Source organism: Lissotriton helveticus, chromosome 8 (assembly GCF_964261635.1).
Source record: "Lissotriton helveticus chromosome 8, aLisHel1.1, whole genome shotgun sequence".
NCBI lineage: Eukaryota > Metazoa > Chordata > Amphibia > Caudata > Salamandridae > Lissotriton > Lissotriton helveticus.
In genome coordinates, this window is record NC_136069.1 from 840,930,925 (window position 1) to 840,950,568 (window position 19,644).

The 19,644-nt window shown below is 43.4% G+C and overlaps 1 protein-coding gene across 1 annotated transcript in view; it reads left to right on the forward strand.

Moving 5' to 3' along the window:
- The window catches only part of LOC144772946 (adhesion G-protein coupled receptor G2-like), a 1,412,864-nt gene that overhangs the window by 973,366 nt on the left and 419,854 nt on the right, over positions 1 to 19,644 (forward strand). The window contains exons 19-20 of the mRNA XM_078657647.1: positions 5,728 to 5,804; positions 13,445 to 13,487. Coding sequence (XP_078513773.1) covers positions 5,728 to 5,804; positions 13,445 to 13,487 — 120 coding nt within the window. The remainder of the gene's footprint in view (positions 1 to 5,727; positions 5,805 to 13,444; positions 13,488 to 19,644) is intronic.

The window sequence follows — 19,644 nt, forward strand, 5'->3', positions numbered from 1 at the left end:
GTATGTGGAGGCCTGTGAGTGTGGATGAGTGGGGAGTAAGGAGAGAGAAGGAGAGGAAAGAGAAAGGTTTGGTTTCTAGAAGGGGGGACATTGTATGTACATACATTCAAGAAGAAAAAAATAGGAATAAGGCTTGCCTGCTGATGCAGGTAAAGCCTCATGCGTTGTTTTCCATCTGGAATTACAGGCGAAAAAAAATAGTTCACATTCTCCCATAGCCAGTAAAACAGTGTAGAAAAACCTAGCCGCTCATAATAAAAATTGTGTGAAATTAGCGCATGAAAATTGTTTATTTTGCTCCACCTGATTTGTCAGGCCTTTATGATAGGAATATATAACAGCTGTTCTTCCAGGACCCAGTTCGTTCTTTGGCATTTACCATATGTCTTCGTGATTGAATCAGATTCAGAGTTCTTAGTCAAAGTTAAACCTGGTGTGATAAGCTTGCTTTAGTACTGAATGACTCATAACCTTTAGCTCCTGGGTCAGAGTTGTGACAGAAGTTGAATATTCAGCCTCCTGTTCCATTTCTCCTTCAGTCTGCTTTGGTTGCCCCAAGTCAGTCTTGTTTCATACAGCTTTCAATGTAATTGTTTAGGAAAAAGCTGAAAAACGTAGCTTGTAGCATGTATAGCTGTAGACCACGCCCTTTGCACACCACTGAAATATGATGTTGGGCTCAAACCTTTTAAGTTGTTTTAATTCGAAGTTTAATGTTTGGATTCATGGCAGCTAATGATTGCTCCCCAAAACAGCAATATAAACCAGGACAAAATCTCAAAGCCAAACTGTTTTTATGCACTATCAGACTCGAATGTGTTTTCAGAGCTCTGGGGCCATCAAGCAGTTCAACTCCACAGAGGACACTGTCAGGCAAAGAATACTCCGAATCTACCCAGACTGCAGGATTTCTCTATGCACCAGGTTGTATAAGAGTGACTCAGGAAGAGGTGAGTTATGGAAAGCAAGCCCTTCCAGTTTTGCCCTACTTATTAGAGTAGGTTCCAATGGTCAGACCTTTGTGTTTGTAACCTCTCCTTACCCAGATACCAATCGAGCTCTTCAGCCTACCAGGCATTGAAAAATGAAAAGACCAAAAGGTATTGGAGGGAACATTGATTGGCACATTATAGAATACAGTGCCTGTGCCCTACAGAGCAATCCATCCCCATCTGTCCTGAAGACATCTAGCAAACATACTCTGGAAGCTCAGTGGGCCAGTGAATTGGAGCCCAGGCACCTCACAAGACTTCAAGTACGAAGAAGAGTAGTCTTCTAGGACCCAAATGAAACCTGCACCCAGTGCCCAGACTGCACCAAAGACCTGCTGACCAGTGCTAAAGTCCTTGTGCTCTTTCCTTAAAATGTGGTAACATTGGCTTATCCACAATTCTCATTTTTAATTTACTGAGAAGTCCCTTGTAAAGTGCATTACATGGCCCAAGGCCTGTACATTTTATGCTAATGGTGGGCCTGCAACACTGGTTCTGCTGTACACTTAAGTGGCCCTTTAAACATATCTCAGGTCTGCCATTGCAAAGCCTGTGTGTGCAGTTTTAAACTGGCATGTCGACCTGGCAAGTTAAACAGCTTGCCAGCCCAAGCCTTTCTTTTTAGTACCTATGAGGCACCCCTAAGGTAGGCCCTGTACACCCCAAGGGCAGGGTGCAGTGTATTTAAAAAGTAGGACATGTACTTTTACATTTCATATGGCCTGGTAGAAAAAACGTTTACATTTGTTTTCACTTCTGCAAGGCCTATATCCCCCATAGGATAACATTGGGATTACCTTATTACATTTTATAAGTGTAATTGCCGAAGGGAAGATAAAACGCATTCAAGTTTGGTGCCTCTGGAATAACAAAGAGCAAGGACGATCGGGAGAGTACACGGTGAGGTAAGTGGGGCTGGGGCCAGGCCTTGGGGGGCACAGGGGATTGTTTTCTGGAGGTGGGGGTAGGTTTTACGACTCAGAAGGGGGAAGCTTTAGGCCCCAGGGCAGGGGGGATGGATCAGGGTATTTAGCATGTATAGGGGGCAGTTTTTAGGGCTCAGTGCGGGGATGTGAGGTTGGAGTAGTTTTTAGGGTGGAGGACAGTTTTTAGGGCTGAGGGCTGGGTGGGTGAAAAGGAACAGTTTACAGGGCAGTTTTAGTCCTCGGGTGGGGGGGGGCTAGGTCAGGGTACTTTAGGGATTATGGGGACAGTTTTAGGGCTCAGGGCAGAGGGGCTGGTGTTGGGGTAGTTTTTTGCAGGGTGGGGTTAATTTGTAGGGCTCAGGGCAGGGGGAAAAGAGACCGTTCACAGGGCAGGGGTATGATTTTTAGCATTACCTTTAGCTTTACCCATCATGTCTTTACTACAAATTTACGCGGTAAAGGAATGCATGGTAAAAACGCAGTCATGGTAGAGACCGCGTGGTACAGGCATGCATTGTTCAGGCATGTGTTGTACCATCATACAACCTGTGCAGAGTGGCCATTTTGATGCTGCAATAGCACAAATACACATTTGGTAGCTCATATTAGGGCTGTTCAGCTGGTGCAGTTGCACTGGGCACTGACCTCAGGAGGAACAATGTGATTAGCAATAACTTGCAATTTAAAAAGAGCTGCTGCCAAGTTCTATGTGTGTTCAGCTTTCTGGCAGCAATGCAAATGTCAAGATAACTCTTGTGTTTAATCTTCCTGCCAGAGAGAGAGCTCACAGTTTTGTCTAGTGGCATATTTGGCTCACCATATGGTACAGCATAGGGTTAATATGCCTACTGCAAAGAATGCATACAGTGAAAATCACACATCTGTATATTATGTGGATAGCTGAGTGGATTACTGCTTTTGTCACAATGATCCTTTTGTTATTGTAGTTCATAAGATGCAACCCTAATATAGAACAGTGACTGTTACTGAACTGTTTTCAAAGAGCTGCATCCAAACCGCAGTAAATAGGTTAGGAAGTTATGTATTTTTTCCACTCTTTCATCATCCATTCGTAGTGTTGCTATAAAGGGTTCATTTGTGTAGATCTACATTCTTATTAGTAAAGACAGTCTTTACCAGTGCTGTAAAACAACAGAAATGCATGTGAGAAAGGGGCTCTGGCGAGAGGAGGGGCACTTTGCCCCGGCGGTAGTAAGGGAATCCGAAAAGGAGGCTAGGGGAGAGAGGGGGGTCAAAAAATGATTGACGTACAGTGCACCACCAGTGATAAAGCTGGACCTCATTGGCAGGAGAAAGCAGGTTGTTTGCCTGACTATAAATTTGTCCCAACATTATGCTTAGCAAAGTGATGTTGGTAGTGTATGTAGTTACTAATAATGACTGGAAGATTGTTTTTACAGTGATGTAGGTAATTTTCCAGCCTTAAAAGCATCAGGAAAGGTGATCACTACTTCAAGATTATAAATCACAATTCACAGATGTAAATTCAATAAGTGATCAATCAATCAATCAATCAGGGAATTGTACACGCGCACGCGCTACTCACCTATAAGGGTCTAAAGGCCCTGGGGGGGGGGGTATGCAGATCCGTTCAGCTGAAGAGCCAGGTCTTGAGAGCCTTTCTGAAGGTGTCCAGGGAGGGGGCGCATCTAATGCCTGTCGGTAGCTCGTTCCAGGTCTTGGCTGCAATGTAAGAGAACGATCTTCCGCCTGCTCTGGCTCTGCGGATGTGCAGTGTTTCAGCTAGTGCCAGGATGGCAGATTGGAGGTTTCTATTGGGTACGTGGAAGTTTATTCTTTCGTTAAGATATTTGGGTCTGTTGTTATGTAGGCACTTGTAGGCGTGGGTGAGGATCTTGAAGGTGACTCTCTTCTCCACGGGGAGTCAGTGGAGTCTCCGCAGGTGTTGGCTGATGTGTTTGTGCCGGGGTTGCCAAGGACAGATCCGGCTGCGGTGTTCTGTATTGTTGGAGATTGCAGAGTAGGGACTTGTTGATGCCAGCATGTAGAGCATTTCCATAGTCCAGTCTGCTGGTGATGAGTGCATGGGTGACTGTCTTCCTTGACTCCGGGAGGAACAATTTGAACGTCTTTCGAAGGATGCGTCGGGTTTTGAAGCACCTGGAGGTGACGGCGTTGACCTGAAGGTCCATGGTGAGTGATGAATCGAGTACAATGCCAAGGTTTTTGGTGTGGTCTGAGGGGGTAATTGGGCTTCTGAGGGCAGTGGGTCACCAGGTGTTGTCCCAAGCTGAGGGGGTATTTACGAGGACGAGGGCTTCTGTCTTTTTGTATTGAGTTTTAGGCAGCTGTTGCTCATCCATACTGCGACATTCTGCATCCCTCTCTGGAAGTTGCATTTTGCGGTGGTGGTATCTCTGGTGAGGGAGAGGATGAGCTGGGTGTCATCGGCATAGGATACGATGTTGAGGCAATGTTGTTGGACAATGGCTGCAAGGGGGGTCATGTAGATGTTAAAGAGGGTTGGGCTCAGTGATGACCCCTGTGGGACTCCGCAGGTGATTTCTGTGGGGAGGGGAGAGGAAGGGTGGTAGTCTGATCCTTTGGCTTCTTCCGGTGAGAAACGATCTTATCCAGTCCAGGGTAGTTCCTTGTATGCCGGCGTTGTGAAGTCTGTCGACTATTGTGCGATGAGAGACTGTGTCAAAGGCTCCAGACAGGTCAAGGAAGATGAGGGCTGCGGAGTGGCCTTGGTCCAGGAGGGTGCGGATGTCGTCTGTGGCGGCGAGTAGGACAGTCTCTGTGATGTGGTTGCTTCAGAAACCGGATTGGGACAAGTCGAGGAAGGCGTTCTCTTTGATGAATCGTGTCAGCTCATGTTGACTGCTTTCTCTGCTACTTTTGCTATGAAGGGGAGGAGCAAGTTGGGCCGGTACTTCTTGAGGTTGGTGGGGTCAGCCGTGGGCTTCTTGAGGAGGGGCCTGACTTCTGTGTCCTCCCAGTCAACTGGTAAAGTGCCTGTAGAGAAGGTGGTGATGATGGTCCATTGCAGTTCAGGTGCAATGGTGTCCGTGGCCCTGTGGTAGATGTGCAGGGGACAGGGTTCGGTGGGGGCCCCCGAGTGGATGCTTTTCATGGTTGTGGCAGTGTCCTCGGTCGAGATCGGTGTCTAGTGGGAGATGGTGGGCTGGCTGGTGTCTCTGGGGGGGGCGGAGGGCCGACTGTGGCATCTTGTGGGTGGTCTTCGAAGTTGTCGTAGAGCGGTCTGATCTTGCGGTGAAGCCGTGAAGCGATCAGCTCAAATCCATAATAAAATTGCACTACAGATGTATCATAGATGTTCAATCTTCGTTCTCTCAAAGATTTATATTACGCTTCTCATAATAGTAACAGGATAAAATATGCATGAAAGTATCTCTGTAGAGCTATTTGTAGAGTGCAGATGTAAATAGAGAGAAATGGAACTCTCAATTAATCTTTAATTAGTTGCAGGTTTTCAAGCTTCAGGTCCTTGAACTTCGTGATGTCCACATACCATTGGTTACTGCACAAACCACTGCAGAATAGAATAAACAGACCACTAGGATGTATAACTGGATAATATTTCAGAGGTAGTTTTTTGCCTAAGCAAAATCTTTTGATCTATGCCTCTGGAAGTAGCACTGCATCTGCCTTGAATAATTTAGGAAAACATGAAAATTTGTTGCGGTCTAACTTGTGTACTAAACCAAATAATAATAATAGACTAATAAGTATACTTAAATGCACATTTTGACAAATTAATTTGGGTACTAAATACATTTATGTATAAATTATTTTTTTTACAGATAAATTATATTTTTGCCAATCTAAGCCTCTCAGGTTTGACCAGTGAAACCAGTGTGTACTACTATGGTGCAGTGATGTGAGTATCATAATGATATTATAACAATGAAATGCTGCAATGCTCCTATTTAAAATTTACTAGGAAGGCTTACATTCTCAGCTTGGGGATGGTTTCGCTTTTGTACTGTAGAAAAAGGAGACTTTTTATTCCTAACGTTCAATGTTTCAAAATACAATTTCAACTTTGTAAGGGAGGCATACCTCCAGGAGAAAGGTAGAAATTGTTGCTATGATAGTGCAGTGGCAAACAAAATAAGGTTGCATGAGGTAGTTAAGATGTCATAGATGTATTTCCTTTTGCTTAAGGAAAGCCTTTTCTAGAAGGCTAGCCCTTATTAGGTTTCACAAATCATATCAGCACAGTGCATCAACGTCCTTAGTCTACTGCATCCTGTCACCTGCACTCAGTTCTCTTTAGAAGTGTGGGGAGGATGCACCGCCTTCATTCAGGTCTAATTGCAGGCACCTCGCTGCTAGGCCTCTGCCATTGGCACTACCCCTTAATTACACAGGTGGTTGGGCCACAGCCGAAGAATGGTAGTGACATTGCAAACGTCAGTGCACCACAGAATGGTGGTGCAAGAACTGCTTTGTTTTTCCTGGCCTCCTATCGGACTCTGCACCAAAGCTGTCCCTGAAGAAGAAAATAGAATTCCGGCCTTACCCACTGCTGGGATGCATGGCGAAATTGAGGGGATGTCACAAATTTTATGGGGCACCCACAGCAATATTTTTGTCCTTCTGGATTACCTTCACTAAGGTGCATATCTGTTACCAGCAAGGGGATCCCTGAAATTCCCTTTATCTTAGGGGTGCCTCAGCAGGAAAGGTTATCCGAAGAATTATCAGGATCTATCAGTGTTCTGTTGACAGAATCTGTCTCATTTCTCCACGGTGCTCAAATTCATGTCTTAAACTGGAGTCAATATGGTTGCCTACTCAACTGTGCCTAAGTGAAGGAGTGCCCTTTGTCTGGTGTAGAGTTGTGTTGTGTCTAACAGTTTATCTAGGTAGGTTAGCTCTGCTGGCAGCATGGTGAGTTCTGTTCCAGTCTTACCTCATACAATGCATCAGACTTGCAGCACTGTGCATAGCCGACATTTATATCCAACTTTAGAACCTGAATTTCTCTAAACCAGACTAGCCAAGCACAGCCAAATGTCCCCTCTATGCTCACTTTCAAATATCGCCCTTCATTTCTCAATTTCACACAATACACCAAGTAGTAAGATTTGGCTGAGTACAGGCCATTGAGATTAGAAAAATGACTCTTAAGAGGCACACAGTGCATTCAAGAATGTTAGATATTTCGGAAAGAATTTGCCTCTCTCTGCCATTTCTTCAGAAATTCTCCAAGCAGCCAGTGATATAAGTGTATCAAGAGCACAATGTATTGTTCTAAAACATCTATACATACAGTAGAATGAGTACATGGTGCTTATGACAGATAAAGGACGTATATTGTTACTCAACATAAAATGAATTTAAAGTTGACTCCATAACGGGGATGTGAACAATAACTATTTGGTCAAATGCATATCTCTGCACAGAGCCACCAGTGCACTGAGCTTACAGACCCATGACATGCATTTGTAAGTGTCTCTTAACAACATTACGGTTAACCCTGACAAAACAAAAAAAATACCCTTTGTTAAATACACATCCTTCATTGAACCTTATTTTATTGACCAGAATCTAAATCTCATCCCCCACATTTATATGCATCCAAAAGCGCTCTTTTCTCCCTTCTCCACCTTAAGAAACTTACACCTTTTATTCCAGCAGAAGATTTCAAACTTGTCCAATCGCTTGTCCTTTCCGGGATTGACTATGGTAACGCCACTTTGGCTGGCACCCCTATAATCCATCTTGCTCCAATTAAATATGTCCTCAACCTTGCTGCTAGACTAATCTCTGATTGTAGAAAATTTGATCACATCTCCCCGTCCTCAAAAATCTCAAGTGGCTCCCAATAGAAGGTAGATTCACCTATAAGATTGCCTGCATCACTCACAAAGCTCCTAATCAAAACACCCCTTCTTACCTTGCAACAAAACTATATAAAGCATGTTGCTCCAGGTCCCTGAGGAGCACAAACTCCCTTATCCTGATACCACCTAGACTCAAATGTCAAAAGACCCAATCCCGGGACCGGATGGTCTCCCAGGAGAATTATATAGGGCCCTTAATTCCACTCTTACTCCAGTCCTTACGAGCCTCTTTAATAATATACTAATCAGAGGGGAGACACCACCAAGTTCCTGGGGGGAAGCAAACATAGCTCTAATATTAAAAACAGGTAAAGATCTAGCTGAGTGTGGATCATATCGCCCAATCTCGCTTCTCAACAATGACTATAAAATCTTTGCGTCAATTCTGGCAGCGCGATTGGGAAGCGAGATTGGATCAATTATCCACCCTGACCAAAAGGGGTTCATCAGAGGCCGGCAACTAGCCGACTAAACTTATGATTTGGTGGGAGCCACGGATATTGCCTCAACTTTTGGCTTACCCCTGGCAATCATGACACTCGACGCCACAAAAGCGTTCGATAGGGTAAATTGGGCATATTTAAACATAATAATGGGCAAATTCCATCTTGGTCCCAAATTTTGCAGAGCTATCGGCCTATTATACAACAACCCTAGAGCATCCCAACTAATAAACGGCACGCGAACAACTCCTTTTAAAATTAGCCGAGGAACAAGGCAGGGCTGTCCCCTATCCCCCCTCCTTTTTAATTTATACGTGGAACCGTTTGCACAGTCCATCAGGGAGAACATTAATATTCCACATTTTACTTTTTCTGGCTGGGATAAGAAGATCGGCCTATATGCTGATGATATACTCATCTATACAACTGATCCCGCTTTGGCATTTCCTACAGTTATAAAGAAGGAGGAGGAATTTGGAAGATTCTCGATATATGAAATAAATACCGGGAAAACGGAAATTATGGTTTGGAATATTTCTAATCTCCAACTCCCGGTAAATCCTCAATGAGGTATCTGGGAGTTACAATAACTAAAGACTTGGATCATCTGGCTCAAAACAACTTAGCTCGGATCTCCCGCGAATCCCATTCCTTGATGAAAGCTTGGTCCTTTCTCCCGCTTACCATCTATGGGAGAACCAGCCTGATAAAAATGAGCATTCTCCCGAAATATACATTTATGTTTAATACCATTCCGTTAACTTTTGACCCAAACAACTTGCAAAATGCCAACAAAATATCAACTCATTTATTTGGGGATATAAATCCAGCAGTCTGGCTTGGAAGAAACTGAGAAGGAGAAGAGAAAAAGGGGGGCTTGCATTGCCAGACCTGGAATGCTACGCTTGGGCATTTCACTTGACTCATTCCAGGATGCTACTTAAGATCCCCTGGGAAAATGCAAATGGTCTTATGTATAAGGCAATGCTACTGGGATCGGACCTTCCATTGAACGGCTTCTTGTTTAAGTTCGGCCACCAGAAGTTTTTCAAAAAAGTCAGACTAAAGACATTATTGGGCACTATAAAAGAATGGTCCCAAATTAAATCCAAGGCCGGGATAGGATATCTATCCAAACACGCACCGATTTGGGATTTACCCGGGCTATCACCACAAGATTCCAATACAGTTAAAAGGGTCCTTTTGGACGCAGGTATAACACAGTGAGGGGAACTGCTGGTAGAAGGATCCTTTATGGAATGGGCTCCATTCAAACTCAGGGTAACATCATCACGCTCCTGGATAGTATATTTACAACTGGCCAGCTAGCTTCGAACTCAAACAAAGAAAAAAGCAATGATGGGTGACTATAGCCCCTTAGAAAACACCCTAGTGGAGAGACCTCGCCCTCCGCCTGGGACGACTCCTGGTGGCCCCCCGCCCTGGGCACCGCACCCAAACCGACAGACCATGCACGCAACCTGGGCTTCATCCTGGACTCCTCCCTCTCCATTACCAGGCAAGTCAACAACGTCTCCTCGGCGTGCTTCAACATCCTACGCATGCTACGGAAGATCTTCTGGTGGATCCCCACCGAGACCAGGAAGACCGTCACCCAGGCCCTCGTCACCAGCCGACTGGACTACGGCAACGCCCTCTACGCCGGCACCACCGCCAAGCTCCAGAAGAGACTCCAGCGGATCCAGAACGCCTCAGCCAGACTCATCCTCGACATCCCACGAACCAGCCACATCTCCAGGCATCTGAGAGACCTTCACTGGCTCCCCGTCAACAAAAGAATCACCTTCCGCCTCCTCACCCACGCACACAAAGCCCTACACGACCAAGGCCCGAGCTACCTCAACAGCCGAGTCAACTTCTACGCTGCCAAACGCCACCTCCGATCAGCCAACCACACCCTCGCCGCCGTCCCCCGCATCCGAAGAGCGACTACAGGAGGAAGGTCCTTCTCCTACCTGGCCGCCAAGACCTGGAACTCCCTCCCGACCGACCTGCGCCTGACCCAAGACCACCTCTCCTTCAGGAAGAAGCTGAAGACCTGGCTGTTCGAGCAGTAGCGGCACCCCCCCCCCCCAGCGCCTTGAGACCCTACGGGTATGTAGCGCGCTCTATAAGTGTCACTGATTGATTGATTGACCCGCGGGAAGAAAGGAAGTCACACTCTTCTATTGGCACATCATAGAGGATGGAGAGAGCGACCCCAATTTCCAGGCAAAACTTTGGGGTGCAGAGGGAGAACCACATATGGAGGACATATGGGAGGAATCTTTTACCCTCCTCTACAAAATCATCAAGCCAGCATGGCTGAGGCGTAATCACTTCTTCACGCTTCATAGGGCATATTACTCCCCTAAACGGCTCTCGAAATTCCAACCCGGGAAATGCTGTAGCAAATGCTCCTATCCAGCAGCCTCAGATCTTCATATGTTTTGGGAGTGCCCGAGTATTGCCACCTTTTGGCAAGAAATCAGGAAAACACTTGAATCAATCCTCAGAACACCTATCTCGTGGTCTTGGTCTTTAATCATCTTCGGCCTAAACAATAACATCAAGGGTTTAGAAAGAGAGTTCTTATTCTATGCTATCTTATTAGCAAGAAGAGAAATCTGTAAAAACTGGGTCAATATAAACCCCCCAACACATGCAGAGTGGCTGTCTCCACTATATGTAACATCGAAGGTCGATCTAACTAGAACATGTAGCCCCCGATCATTGAGACTCTGGGACCTTTTGATTAAATGGAGAAGGAACAGTTAGTCAACCCGGGGGGGGGGGGGGGGGGGGGTTCCCCCGGGTCCGATGATTAGGCCTAAAAATCTCCTTGTCCAAAGGGAGGCACCCCAAGCCATACAGCTATTGGACCACACGCCGAATTGGCCCGAAGGGAGACTGTCCGTCCAAGGTTTTTGCCGGAGACATCTAGTCTGGCTCTCTGGGTACTGGGAGCTTATTAATAGGCCCCTCGGTGCTACAGGGGTGGTCGACTCTTGTGTCTTGTGGCTAGGAGCACATTTGGATCGACTATATGGCTAATGAGGACAACAACAAAAAAGACCCAATCCCGTGCGTTCTCTGGTAACGCTCCCACAATCTGGAACTCTCTCCCAAAGAATATCCGTTGCAACCCCTCTTACCCTCTCTTCAAAAAAGAACTAAAAATACTTCTTCTCAACAAGTATTGGGGTATCTAATGTTACTGACACTGTACATGTTCCAAGTATTGGGGTATCTAATGTTTCTGACACTGTACATGTTCACTCCTCTCTCTTCTCTTATGCACTCCTCTTCCCTCCCCCTCTCAATGCCTTCATATGCTTACTCCCCCTCTCTTCACCCCCCTCTCTCTCCTACCTTTCATTATCCATTTCCATCTTCATTTTTATCTCTGTTTCTTTGCCCCATTAGCCCTGCTGAATGCACTATCATTTTATAACTAGTTCTCGCTTAATTTTTAGGTTTATCCCATTTTTGTTTCACCTGCCTTGTAAAGCGCTCTGATACTCTTGGGTCCGGTAGCGCTATATAAAACCTTTGAAATAAATAAATAAAATAATATAAATATTGTTCGCACACCTTAAGACCTGCCATCCAACTCTCAACAACACAAAATTCCTAGGCATATTATTCAGCTCTAACCTACCAATCAACTCCGTCGTCAACACCATTTTGTCAACCACAATGCCCTGAGAAAGATATTATTACTAATCATCCCCAAAGGTTTGTGCTAATAATGGCTTTAGTGTTATTCAGACTAGATAACACTTTTACCTTAGCCTACCAACAAGCCTGCATGGCTCATCAATTTTCTGTCAGTAGCACCAGGATATCTCTTGCGAGGAACATTAGCTTCCAAACATGACTGTTATGTTACATTTTTTAAGGTAATGTGGTTACTTTTGAAGCCTATTTTTGTATCACTGTTGTAGCAATTCAAAAGATTGAATGAATGAATTCAGTCGGATTAGATAGACCTACACAAATTGAAATAATATTGCAGAACATTTAGGGATCCGAAAGGTAATCGCTAAGGGGTTTCAAACAGCAAAAAAGAGAAGAGACAATATGTACACTGGCAATGAGGAACAATGGGGCCAATTCCACAGTATCCCCATTTGATATGGTGATTGAGAGAAAAGCTAACTTTGTCTGGCTGCAAGATTTGTTTTTAATATTTCCAATTGATAGTGTTAAAGTCTTTAATGTTGTGTAGTTGTCTGGAAATGGCATCCTCTGTCGGTCTTGCTGTCACAAAATGCTTTTTTCAAACATATCGATTTGTTAAAAGGAAGATTTTTATGTATTCCATTTGTCCATGCACATGTCTGTCTTCCCAGGCGAAATTACCCAGCTCGCTAAAAAAGAGGCAAGAATTGCAAAAAACAGAGTGAAGTCGAGTTTTATTCAGTTTATTAGCACGTTAAATAGCTAATTTTACTCGACTGTTAGATATAAGTACTTTCTTAATTTCTATTCAAAAAGTCAGAAACATCCCCAGGGTTGTTTCAGGTATTTAATTTTAGTGTGACCATATAGTTAATTTATATTCGCTAATCAGAGTAAAAGGCTAGAAACGCATGAAAGCCAGTAGAAACCAACCACCAACCTGACCATAAATAGAATCTGTACCGCTAAAAACATCTGTCTGCACATGCTAATAATTAAAGCATTACATTGCGATTTCAAATAAATGATACTGACACTAACGGCAACAACTTAACATTCACACTTATTGAAATGCAATAAATAAAAAGGCACAATTGCAGGCAGAACACCAATAGTTTCAATGATAACAACAAACGCACATCCTAAAAGCAATAAAAAGTAAGTTTATGCTTTCATGTTTACTTTTATTACTCTCACTTTTAATGCTACTTGACTATATTTATCATTTATCAACTGTTTAATTTCAATATTCAAAATGCTAATTTTAGAGAAATATTCACCTGAATCTAATTTCTTACCAACGTTTGCCTGAATCACTCTTAGTAACCAACATTTGGTGTATTCTATTTAAAGTCTATTACTACAGGTTCCACATGTCACCTCTAGATAATTGGCGAATATGACTCGGGCTGTTTTTTTAGAATGTAAAATATATGTATTATAAATTATATTGCCTATGACACCACTTTAACATAAAAACGCCTTTTCTTTTCTCAAACAGTTTTATTGTCTGCGTCTTTTATGATTCTTATTTTTTGCAGAAATATAACAAACAGCAGTTTGTCTGACCTCTCAAATCAAACAGTAAGTGCATTTCAGTTGAATTGATCATGAATGTCTGATAAAGTGAATTTCATTACATTTTATTTATATACATTGGAGAGAATCAGAAAGGAGATGTGTGTTATGGTTTCTTGTACGCTAATAATAATCCACCCAGGCGACATGCATTTTTATTTCTTAGAACTCTTCCTATAGCTTCCAGCCAAAACTCCCCTAGTTTAGCTTAATCCTTATACTTCAACCATTGTAGCAGAGTTGAATCTGCTTATACGTAATGCAGTGTGCTAAAAGCAGGGGGAAAGTAAAGAAGTATAGCAAAAATGCATTGACAATTACAAAGCAAAGAGGGGTAGCCACCATATTTACTTCATAGAAGAATTACTTTAAATTTGCACCAATGGCATTTTTTAGGAACATTGAAGACATACTCTTTAAAACTCTGTGTTTCAACAGTGTGTATGTATCTCATATGTGTAAGAAATTAAGTTATTGGTTGGAATCGGTAAAAGCCTCAATCAGGCACAACCACAATCCTTGTCAGGGTGAACCACAAAAGTCACTAAATTAACCTGTGCTTAACCCTTTAGTAGCGGGGCACAAAGCAGTCAGTTGAGGTAAGAGGCTATGTGTAAAGTATTTATGCAGCATACAAACAGTAATAAAGTGAAAACACCACAGAAGAAAAATCCCAAGGCAATTTCGAAAAATATTTAGAATTTCATATTTTACCAATTTTTGTTTCTCCTCTAGTGTTCACAATAAATAAAGACACGTCACCAACAGTCAATTCTCACAGTTTCTAAATTTGTCAACATCACAGTCCACCTTTACGATTTCTACCAATTGTGTCACATTACATTTATGCCCTTTCCATACTTTTCCCAAATGTAATTGTTGATCACCATCAGTGTCACTTTATTTGGATATTCTGATTATTATTTGCTCCAAAATATTCAGATTTCAGGAAGTGATTTTAAAACAAATGTTTTCAGATTTTTTTATTTCAATAGTTTTCATAATGTTATGGTACAGCTGAAATTCACCTTTTGTATTGTTGATTTCTTTCTCTACTATGAAATATATTCAAATCATCAATTCCAATTGTTCTGATAGATGTCCGATCTATGTGAGAGAATCAAGTGCACGTATCATGTAATTTTATTGTTACCCTCAAGATTATCATTTTGCTGGCACTCCAATGTTACGATTTTTTTTATCATGGATTTGTTAATCAGTGTTATTAAAAATGCCTTATGAATGCATGTACATTTCCGCATCCTGATTGTGTCCCAAAGTTTAACTACTTCTTCCCTCAGTGCCTTCTCTCTATTTCCATCTCATGGATTTTGGCAGATGCCATCAAGTTTTAGTATGTTGGTGGCTCTTTTATGTTTTTCCCAGTAATGTTCAGCTGTCTGATAGGTCTAGTCATTATTCCTGATCACTCTCAGGTGTTTTAAAATTCTAGTTTTAAGTTTTTCTGTGGTACTACCCACCTATTTTTTCTCACACTGACATATTCAGTTTTGAACTTGATTCTTTTTTCCTTCAAATTACAGTGTATTCAGTTTATCCCACTTAAATAGGCTTTGCAAGAGCAACATCTCCAGATATATTTGTTTTTTAAGCCTAAAAATCTCTTACCACCCTTTACCTCTATCCACTTCTGACCCCTAAAAATGCCTTATGTCCCTTAACCTCTATCTGCCTTTGAACCCTAAAAAAATCTTATCTCCCTGTACCTCTATCCACTTCGGAACCCTAAAACTTTGTTACCTCACTTTACAGCTAACCTGCAAGAACTCTAAAATGCCTTACCTCCCTTTACCTCTACCCACACCTGGACCCTAAAAACCTAGATATTCCTTTATCGCTACCCACCCCTGACCTTTAACAACCCCTTTCCTCCCTATACCACTGAGCCTTAAAAAACTCCTTTCCACCCCTTACCTATTAGTGCCCTGGAAACCTTAAACCCTCTTAGACCCTTTACCTCTATCCACTTCATCCCACTAAGAAACCATTCGCTTATTTTACCTCTACATGCCTTTTGAACCCGAAAAACCAGTCCACTCCCTTTCCCTCCACTCACCTCCAAACCCTAAAAAAAGTTGCCTCCCTTTATCTCAACCCACTCTGGAACCTTAAGAACGCTTACACTCTTTACCTCTAACCACCTCTGACCCATTAATACTCCATTCCTTAAGACCCCTTTTTAAGTGACATAAATTTATGAAATTAAAAAAATACTTATGTGCATTGTAAAGTCCTAACTTTTTAACCACATAAGGTATCCACCCCAAATGTACGCCCTTTTCTTCTAACATCATAGAGATTTTAAAGGTACCCAGAAATTTGCCAGAATATAGTAACATTTAGTAGTTGGGGGATAAAATGGGATAAAAGTGCTGCCTATCCTGCAAATGGTATCAAAAAAGGTTTTGTGGTGCTGAAATCACCCTCTTCACAGCTTTCAGGGACAAGTAGACTTTTGTCAGACAACCAAAAATGTTTATACAATTTTAGCATTTTACTGGGACATTGCTTATTTTTGCTACTTCTTGTGCTTTCAGCCTCCTTCCAATTAGTTGTAGAAATAGGTTCGAAAACAATAATGGATCCCGGAAAGCTATACATTTCTGAAAAGTAGATACAATGTTAAATTCAGCAAGGGGTCATTTGTGTAGATCCTTCAAGGTTTTTTTTATAGAAACTAACAGTTGAAAATAAATAAAATAGAAAATGAGTTGAAAATAACAGCCATTTGGGCAAACGTTTTCACCTGTAACTTTTTCTAAGTATGATAGATATGTGAAAGCAATATACCGTTGCATACCATGGACCCTTCTAGTTGTGGGGATATAAAGGACTTGTAGATTCACCAAGAACCCGGGAACCCAGAGCCAATAACTGAGCAGCATCTTGCAGTGGTTTTTCATTGGGTACCGGGTATAAAGCAATTCATTTGGTAAGATATAAAGAGTGAAAAATAGGTATCAAAGACACCTATGTTTTTACGAAATGGAGAAAAAAATATGGAGTTTAAAAACAATAGCTAGGGGATTCTGGGTAACAGGACCTGGTGAGAGCAACACGTAATCCAGACTCCCCTGCAAACCTCAAGCTTTGGAGAAAAAAAAACATTTTCCTCACATTCCTGTGATGGAAAGTTCTAGAAACTGTGTGAATCCACAAGATTCCACTCACCCCACAGTCCCCAAAGTCTTCTGATAACAATAGTACCTCACTTGTGTGGGTAGGTCTAGTGCCCGCAGCAGGAAAGGGCCCAAAACGTAACAGGGACCCACAACCTTTTTACAGTGAAAACGGACCATTTTTTGGCAAAGTGCCTCGCTGTAGATTATGAACCCTAGCTCTGCTGGCACCTAAGGAAACCTAGCAAACCTATACATGTTTGAAAACTAAACACCCAGGGGAATCCAGGAGGGGGTAACTTGTGTGGCTCTCACCAGGTTCTGTTACCCAGAATCTCCTGCAAACCTCAAACATTGTACAAAAACACATTTTCCACACATTTCTGTGATGAAAGTTCTGGAATCTGCATGGATCCACAAAATTCCACCCTCCCCACATTCTGCCATGTCTTCTGATAAAAATGGTACCTCACTCGCGTGGGTGGGTCAAATACCAATGACAGGCAAGGGCCAAAGCATATTGAGGAGACATCAAAATGACTTCTCACAAAAGGTCACCTGAGTTTTTGGTCCCAGGATCGGCAGCCATCTAGGGAAACCTACCAAATCCACACATTTCTGAAAACTAGACACCCAGGGGAGTCTAGCGAGGCATAGCATACGTGGACCTTCCAAAGTTTTCCTACCCAGAATCCCCCGCAAACCTCAAATTTAGCTGAAAAAAACCACTTTTTTCTCAAATTTATGTGTGGGAAAGTTGTGGGATCACCGGGCTGACACAAATTTCTTACCACCGAGCGTTCCTCCAGGTCTTCTGATGAAAATAGTACTTCACTAGTGTAGGTGGCCCAAGTACCCGTGTGAGGCAAAGGCCCAAAACATATTGAGAAGACATCACAATTACCTATCACAAAACGACCTGGTTTTGCAAGGGGTGTCACCTGCGTTTTTGGCCCCAGGCTCGGCGGCCATCTAGGGAAACCTACCAAACCCACTCATTTCTAAAAGCTAGATACCCGTGGGAGTTTAGGGAGGTATGGCTTGCATATATGCCCCTACGTTTTCCTACCCAGAATCCCCTCCAAACCTCAAATTTAGCTGAAAAATCACTTTTTTCTAAAGCTTCTGTGTGGGAAAGTTGGGGATCACCGGGCAGACACAAATCAAAATTACATATCACTAAACACCCTGGTTTTGCAAGAGGGGTCACATAGGTTTTTGGCCCCAGGCTTGTTGGCCATCTAGAGAAACATACTAAACTCACACATTTGTGAAAACTAGACACCTGGGGGAGTCCAGGGAGGTATAGGATGCGTGGACCCCCCAACATTTTCCTACCCAGAATCTCCTGCAAACCTCAAATTTAGCTGAAAAAATGATTTTCTTCTCAAATTTCTGTGTGGGAAAGTTGTGGAATCACTGGGCTGACACAAATTTCCTATCACCCAGCGTTCATCCAGGTCTCCAGATACAAATGGTACCTCACTCGTGTGGGTGGGCCAAGTACCCACGACAGGCAAGGTGCAAGGTCTCAAAACGTATTGAGGAGACATCAAATTTACCCATCACAAAACAACCTGGTTTTACAAGGGGGGGTCACCTGGGTATTTTGCCCAGGCTCGGCGGCCATCTAGGGAACCCTACCAAACCCACGCATTTCTGAATACTAGACACCCGGGGGAATCCAGGGAGATATGGCTTGCATGGATCTCCCAACGTTGTCCTACCCAGAATCCCTGGCAAACCTTAGATTTAACTGAAAAAAAAAACATTTTCCACATACTTTTGCATGGAATCACCGTGCCTGCACATATGTCCTACCACACAGTGTTCCCCTCAGTCTCCCGAGTAAAATGATACTACCCCCACCTGCATCCCAGGGGGGCAGAAAGACTGCAATTTGTGCTGGGGTGGGGGCATTGGCATGCCCATTTTGGGCAGTCCGCACCCAATTTAAATTGCCCAAAAATCCTCGGTATCTAGTGGGATTTCTGCCCCCCAGGGGGGACAGAAAGACTGAAGGTACCCATTTAATTTGGGTGGAGCAAAGGCCATTGCCCAAGGGGCCGCTCCCCCCTCCCTTGTGGCTAGTAGGTGGATTCCTGCTTGGGGGGTCACCCTCCTGAGGTGATCCCCAAGCAGGGATCCACTAGGGAGGGGTACAATTGGAAAGGGAAGATTATCTCCTTTCCAACAATACCTCTCCCGTCTTTCTAAGTGCTCAGGGGTCTGAGATAGCCCCCTGAGCATGTAGCAAGCAAAACTGAAATGAGCCTTTCGGCTCATTTCAGTTTTGGTTTCACTGAAATGACGTCAGTGCAACTTGCGTGCTGATTTTCATTTCAGGGAAACTAAAGCTGTAGCCTAGGGAGCTGGGGAAGCTCTTGTCCGGCTCCCGAGGCTGTTAAGGGTGAAAGGGAATCCCTCTGGTGCCCACATCATAGGGATTTCCTGTGCCATGTGATGGGACTGCCGGGGGCCGTCCGATGCACATGAGCACTGGTACTTCGGATGGCCCCTGACCATCCAACGCACCGAAGGGGTTAAAAGGCCCCACATTGTAATTATCTACATTGTAAAGACTTTTGTTGTAATGCTGATCATGGTGAACACCACTTTGTAAATCTTACATGTGTTCCACGAGAGGGAGGCAGTTTTTCCTTTAGATAAATCTCCAAGTGATGTCTCTCAATTCTGGACAACTGACTTTTTGGGAAACACCAAACCTAATAGCACAGTAGTTGCTGAAGAATTCTGTGGAGCATCCTTTTTTTGGCCAGAGAGAATTTGGAACTAGAAAAACAAGTGGGCCAACAGCTCCCACTTTTATACAGGCAGAGCAGACTGGAGATATGTATTCTTGGTGTGCACTTTCAGAACTAACTTGGGTTGGTTCTCCTTTTATGTGTCATTTGACTAATTTCAAGACTCAGCCTTGTCTAGAGTGAGTCTCCTCACAATAGGGTGGCTGTAGCACCTACAACACAGGCGCAAAGAGGCATAAACTTTTTACATCTGGACAT